Here is a 7107-nt window from a genome sequence, read left to right as displayed (position 1 = left end):
GTGAGTGCCGTGGGCTAATCTCGTAAGGCACTTTGTTCTCGCGAGACTTGACAAGTTGTATAAATTGACCAACCGACCCAGCCTCCCATCTCATAACGAAACCAGCGCGATAGGACGCTAAAGAGAGGAACAGAAGGTAAAAGACTCTAAACTGTGATTTTTTTTCTCGGCTTTTCCATTCCTGTGCTACATTTACACACGCTTTGGCGTTTGGTTTCTTCATAAAGAACCGAATGTTTGCCTCCAAATTCGGCGCAACAAGTGTTTCTCTTACAGCAAATAGAAAAAAAAAAAAGAAAAAAAAACCCAATCATTTTCATTTACATTAACATCCTCCTACAAACCAGACAGTAGCACGTTTTATAGCACTATTAGCATCTGAAAAACAACGTTTTATTTTATTATGTGGAGACTTTAATCATTTCGAAAGGAATTTTGAGAAGAAGGTGAATTCACTCATGGGGAAATGTTTAACCTCAAAGAAGAAGTGGTTTGTTCAGTTAGTTTCTGTTCTCTCTCTCTCTCTCTTTTTCTTTCCAGATAATTTTTTTTAAATATATATATATATAAATTGCTGCATTCTTTTTTCAATTGTGTTGATGGAAATTGTTATTTAATCCATGTTTTGTCAGTAACCCAAAATTGCACTTTGTTGTGTGTTGATTTTATCTGTTGTCTATTTAATTTTTTTTTTGTATTTTTTTTTTTTTTAACCATAAATGTTGCTGGTAAAAAAAAAAAAAAAAAAAAAATTAAAAAAAAAATTTAATTTGATTATGTATTCATATAGAATAGAAGGCTTTTTATTGTCATCGTACACAATGTACAACGAAATTAAAGGACAACTCTGGTGGTGCAAGAGTACAGGTATAAAGAAAAAAAGAATATGTAATAAAATGATTATATTAATATGTAACAATAGCTGTTTTTTCCCATTAAAAAAAACAACCTCCCACCCTGTGTCCAAACATTCAAATAAGAAAAGAAACCAACAATGAAAGCAGATAACGACAAACCAAAATGAATATATTGTGATCATTTAAATTAAATAAATAAAATGCCAGTCTTCTTCATCTAAGTTAGTGCTGTATTCATGTTTAAAAGCAATCTATTGTGTCTTATTAGTTTATAATTGTGTATTGTTTTCTTGTGCAACTGTACTGCTGCCTTATTTGCAAGGTCTCCCTTGTAAAAGAGAGCTTCTGATCTCAATTAGACTAACCTAGTTAAATAAAGTGAATATGATTTTTTAATGAAAAAACAAACAAGCAGACCATCTAGTTCTTTAATATGTTGGATGTCTGCCGTGCCTTGATTCTAATTCTGCATATTAGACATTTATTTATTTTTGTAAATGAAGTCTTTATATGTTTTATTCATTGCCTTCCAACAAACAGTCATGAATGATGAAATTGACCAACATTTTCCTTTTAGTGATCTACGCAGAGGGCAAAAATGGCAGCAGGAAATGCACGAATTGGACAACTGGCCCCTGATTTTACAGCCAAAGCAGTGATGCCAGACGGACAGTTTGGTGACCTGAAGCTGTCGGACTACAGGGGTAAACTTGTGCTTTGATGATGCTGCTCTCTGTGATCCTGTGATTATAAATGAGATCATTTGCACTACTGAAGATAATTACACCAGCATTTAAATGAATTACCAGTCATACCCTTTTGTTGTTATTGTCTTTGTTGCTACAGGAAAGTATGTGGTTTTTTTCTTCTATCCTCTGGACTTCACCTTCGTGTGTCCGACTGAGATCATCGCTTTTAGTGACGCCATTGAAGAATTCAGGAAGATAGGCTGCGAGGTCATCACCGCCTCTGTCGACTCGCACTTCTCCCACTTTGCATGGTATTATTATGATCACACATTCACAATAATATCTTGTTGTTTTTTAGACTTTGCTTTAAGGGCCTATACTCCGTTAGCAGCTTCACCTAACCAAACATTGTACATCAGACGGAAGCTGTCCTACGAATCTCAATTACAACAAGCTAAGTTAGGCGTGTTGATTTCAGTCTGGCTACCGGCGCGCTCTAGTGACAGATGTGGATATTACAGAGTCTGACCAATCACAATCACGGAGAAACTGGAAAGCAGTTTATGTCACAATTGAGGAATAATTCTTTAAAAATATGAGGAATTTCAATACATAATTCAGACTAAAAACAACACTGATGCTGCAGTAAAAGCAGCATGGAATGAATGCAGGAATTGATGCGCGTTAATGATTAAATTACTGAGATTATATATTATATATTTATATTTTATGTTATATTACAGGACTGAGGCCCTTTGCATTACACCAGAATACATGAATTAATTAATAAATAAATTAATGTATCGGTCTGAAAGTGCCCGATACACGCAGGCTTAATCAGCTGAATTATTTTACTTATTTTACTTTATCAGTGCATCAGATATAAATCTCTATATTTCATATAGGATGTCATTGGTAAATGAAGGGATTGCATCGGTGTCTAAATATTCTCTGTCCTGTCAGCTGTTGCATCAGATCCACACAGTGACGTGTTCACAATGATCTTCCTTTTATTGGAAAGGTCGTTTTCTAAGAGTACTGATTTGTCAGGAGGCGGGACTTTATTATTCGCTCAGACTTATCCAGAACAAAAACCTGGTCCCGACCAGGTTAGTCGCTCAGCCTAAGTTACCATGGTGATTTAGCTTTACGTCCAGCACACATCCCGGAAGTTAGTGCGAAAAGAGGAAATCTAACTTCATAGTATAGGCCCTAGAAGTCCTGGTAGGAAGTGGGACCAAAGGAATGTGGTTGGAGGCAGACTGGATCCAGATGTAAAAGGTGTTTATTTACAAAAATAAGGTGACTCAAGTTTCACATGCTATGTATCTAGCGTGAGGAGTAGTGTTAATCATTGTCTTTGGCATTAAGTGTACAGTACACAGCTACACTGACGTCCATCCTCCCCAACAGTCCCAGAACCAACTGCTTAAATAAACTCCTGTTAGCAGGAGTCAATCAAAGCAGCTCCATCAGCACATGTAGCTCCACGTACTTCCCCCAAAAATCAGGTCAATACCACAGTCTTTCTCAACATACATTTTATAATTAAACGCTACATGAAGTGCCAAATAATACCGCTCTATAACCTTGCTTACTTAAATAACTTTTATCAATTACTCATTTAAACATACTTTTACCTCCCACCACTCCTACTTGTTCTCACCTAGTGACATCACCAGTGACATCACTGGAGATGTCATCCAGGGTATAAATACAGGAAAGGATGGGCTGTTATGAATGAATTAACAAATATTCAGCAAGTAATTAACAATGCTTGATTAGTACAAGATATAAAATTGATGGGACGAATGGTGTATTCTCACCCACTTTGTCACAAGTCCTTGATTTTTATTTGGCTTTCTTGTTTTTCTAAGGACAAACACACCACGCAAGCAGGGCGGCCTCGGTCCCATGAAGATCCCGATGGTGTCTGACACGCGTCGCACCATCTCCACGGACTATGGCGTCCTGAAGGAAGACGAAGGCATTGCCTACAGGTGCGCGAATGCGTCAATTATTCACATTCAGTTTATTCCAATCCACAGGGGGCACAATGCAAGTTACGTCAGGGTTGGGGTCAATTACATTTTTCATTTACAATGACGTCTACTATTATCTATGTTCAATTACAATTACGTGGACCACCATTTACAATTGTTATTTTTCCCCTAAAAGTCAATTACACTTACGTTCTCAATTACTGAATTTCAATTGCAATTAGTCACAATCATTGAGCTTTTAATAAATAACCCCATAACACTTAACTTGTGTTAGCTTTCTGTTAGCATCTCTTATATCTTAACAGGTTGGTTATGACCATGTCTTAAATAAGCTGTAAAATACACTAAAAAAACATTATTTATCATCTATTTCTAATTTGTTACCTTGTTAGACTTCCTTATCCATCAGTATATTGGTATTAATGTATTTGGTTTGGTCGTCTGAGCCTTTTGTGTCAGTATAGCCCTCGATTTCAGTTATTTTAAAAATGGTAAACTTGATATGAAACATATTTTAATACATGTTAACTACATATGTGTAAGCCCTAGAACCGTGACATGGTTCCCCAGGTTTGTGTTTAATCAAATTGTAAATTAAAGTTTTTATGGAATGTCCATAGTAATTGCAATTACAAAGTCAATTACCTGAACTCATTTACAATTAAATTAAGATTAAAACAGCAACACATTTTTCTAATTACAATTACAAATATAATTACATCATAATTATATATAAATTATGTGATTACAATTTGAGGTCAATTGTAATTGCGTAATTGATCATTAATTATGATTATGGTGTAATTATAATTGTGATTTTAAAAATCTGTCGCTGTCTTAATTGTAAGTAAATTGTAATTGAGTTCAGATAATTGACTTTGTCATTGTAATTGCTATAAAAATTCGATCAAAATTGTCAATTATAATTTAATTATAAATATATAGTATATATTTATATTTATTAAAAAAGAATATGCTGGAAACTGTAATCGTAGTTGGATTTTAATTGAACATGGATAATTAAAAATATATTTGTAACTGGGTTACACACTCTTACTGTACCTGTACGGTGAAATGCCTCAATTTGTTTTCCTCAGGGGTTTGTTCATCATTGATGACAAGGGGATCCTCAGACAAATCACCATCAATGACCTGCCTGTGGGCCGCTCAGTTGAGGAGACATTACGCCTGGTCCAGGCCTTTCAGTTCACAGACAAACATGGAGAAGGTCAGTTACTGTTACGTTTCTGCAGCACTGGAACATCTGTTTAAAGTGTGAAAAATAAAATGCATGATTTACTGTGTGTCAATAAATTAAAGGATAGTAAAAAAAAACCTTTTCCCTTTGCATAAATAAAAAGAGGAATAATTATTGATTGCTTAGAGAAAACAAAGGAAAATACTATAGATAATTTTTTATCACAACTGATCTTACCAGTTGCTGAGCTTTAGCTTTACAGGAATGATTATACAACAACTAATTAAAGTTTATTTCAATTCTACAGGTTTCAAAGTAAAGTAATGGATAATTTAAAACAAGGGCGTCAAACTCATTTTCGTGCAGGGGCCAAATATGGAGTAGCTTGATTTCAAGTGGGCCACAGTTTAAATGGGAAAACCAGTTATTTCAACATTATTGTGCCCTTCTATGTGTACATAAAAATACTAAATATGGACGAAACTGACAACATCCAAGCAATACGTGATAGATATCAGTCCCAACAGGATCTTCACTTTAAATTTCCCAAATTTTCTGAATAATTTCGATTCATGTTTTTTCTGTTATTTTTACTTTCTCCTGCTGGCCGGATTGGATGCTCCAAAAGGCCATGAGTTTGACACAAGTGTGTGGAATTTAATACAGTCTTATCTTTTCAGTCTGTCCAGCTGGATGGAAACCAGGAAGTGACACCATCAAACCAGACGTCCAAAAGAGCAAAGATTTCTTCTCCAAGCAGTAATAAAGCCAAGGCCCGAATCTGCCGCCTGCTGTAGAAGATTTCATTTCATGATTACGTTTTTAATATTGAAGTCAGCTACTGTGCCTGTGAAGGAGTGTTTAAGAAGCCAAATGTTATGGTAATCATGTTGCATGTGCTCTGTTTTGTTCGTAGAATGAATAATGCTCTGATGTGTATAGTGGCGTAACATTGTGCATTTTTTGCATTTTCTTTTGTTCTATTATTTCATTCCTTATTGCTGTTTCGTACAAAGAGCCAGTGACAGCCTTCCATATCATATTTTTTACATTTAAAAAAAGTATTTCCTTTAAATAAAAAAAATAACATTTCTACTGCTGTATGTTTTTTTTTTTTTTCTCCTTTCAGGCACTGAAAAATACAACTTTACAGTTTGTTATACATAATGATCTCCTATCTTTAAAGAGAAAGGTTAAAAATGATAGATTTCATGTTGGTTTTCTGTTGACAGCCCTATTTCTGATTCACATGATTAGTGAAGTTCTTTTAAAATGTATGTCCATATCTATGAGGAAGCGTTTCTCTATACATTTTAAAAACGCTTAGAAACTACTACCATTACTGAAGTGAGCCTTTATATACACTGTCTGCCAATTCAAAAGACAATGGCAAATTATTTTCAGTAAAGATTGTTTAAATCCATCTGTGTGACACAGCACTCCAGATAATTTCCCACAACACACTATTGTGCCTTCGCTCAAGTGTCAAAAGAATCACAATAGAACAAAACATCTAATGACAACACAAGTTGAATGTATGCGTGGAACATTTAGGCTTTAAATGGCTATAGCCATATTAAACATCTGTCTATTCCCTAAAACCTTAAACCACTCAGATTATGTTCTGTGACTGCTTGCTCGAGCTAGGTATTGATTTCCTAACTCACTTTGATTCCTAAGAACCTGATTCTATTCACAAATAAAGTCAGTCAGTCACAATATAAATTTTATTTGAATATGGAAGATATTCTCTAAGATCTAATTGTAATTCTAACTTGGTGCTGTATGAAAAATATTCATGTTTACTTTAAGAATTAGGCTCACAGCACTGAATTAGCTACACATGGTAGAAATTACATGTTAAATAATCATTTTAGGATTATATGAATCAATATCAGGCCATTCAAAGGTAGAATTATTATCGATTAATCTTTTTTTTTAATTATTATTATTAAACCAGCCCTAGTGCTATGCTCAACTAAGAACTTTCCCATTTGGAACTGCTGCTTATTATTTATGTTTTATACATATATGTGTATTCTCCCTGTCATTTAAAAAAAAAAAGAAAAAAATATAAAATCGTGCTCAAACTCTTAAATTCACCATTTTTCTTCATTCAAACCTTATCAGGTCACCATGATACAGAATGATTAAAAAAAAAAAAAAAACTCTAAATAAGCCTATATATAATGTTTCTTCAAAGTCTGCCAAGAGTTTGGCTAATTAGATCATTTATTAATTATTCATTAAAAAGATGAATCAAAATAAGTGTAAGCCTATTTACTCATACGTGTTAAAACAACAAGAACAAAAAGAAAAAATACATTCCTAAAATGGCATTAGCATGCTAACATTAGCAT

At 34.1% G+C, this 7107-nt stretch overlaps 1 protein-coding gene across 1 annotated transcript; it reads left to right on the top strand.

The window, feature by feature from the left end:
* On the top strand, nucleotides 1-5842 carry prdx1 (peroxiredoxin 1). The gene is made up of 6 exons (XM_028472381.1): nucleotides 1-136; nucleotides 1435-1561; nucleotides 1704-1857; nucleotides 3424-3546; nucleotides 4647-4777; nucleotides 5428-5842. The coding sequence occupies exons 2-6, from the start codon at nucleotides 1456-1458 to the stop codon at nucleotides 5508-5510; spliced, it is 597 nt and encodes a 198-aa protein (XP_028328182.1). The 5' UTR covers nucleotides 1-136; nucleotides 1435-1455; the 3' UTR covers nucleotides 5511-5842.
* Nucleotides 5843-7107: the final 1265 nt, after the last annotated feature.

This window comes from Gouania willdenowi, chromosome 17, assembly GCF_900634775.1.
Source record: "Gouania willdenowi chromosome 17, fGouWil2.1, whole genome shotgun sequence".
In the NCBI taxonomy this organism is placed as follows: domain Eukaryota; kingdom Metazoa; phylum Chordata; class Actinopteri; order Blenniiformes; family Gobiesocidae; genus Gouania; species Gouania willdenowi.
This window is presented reverse-complemented; position numbering and strand designations above follow the sequence as displayed.

What these genes read in the sequence shown, in the direction of transcription:
- prdx1 (XM_028472381.1), top strand. Translation starts at nt 1,456, where the DNA reads ATGGCAGCAGGAAATGCACGAATTGGACAACTGGCCCCTGATTTTACA. An exon ending in CACTTCTCCCACTTTGCATG is followed by an intron (nt 1,858 to 3,423) that starts GTATTATTATGA and finishes TGTTTTTCTAAG; the next exon opens with GACAAACACACCACGCAAGC. An exon ending in CACAGACAAACATGGAGAAG is followed by an intron (nt 4,778 to 5,427) that starts GTCAGTTACTGT and finishes TTATCTTTTCAG; the next exon opens with TCTGTCCAGCTGGATGGAAA.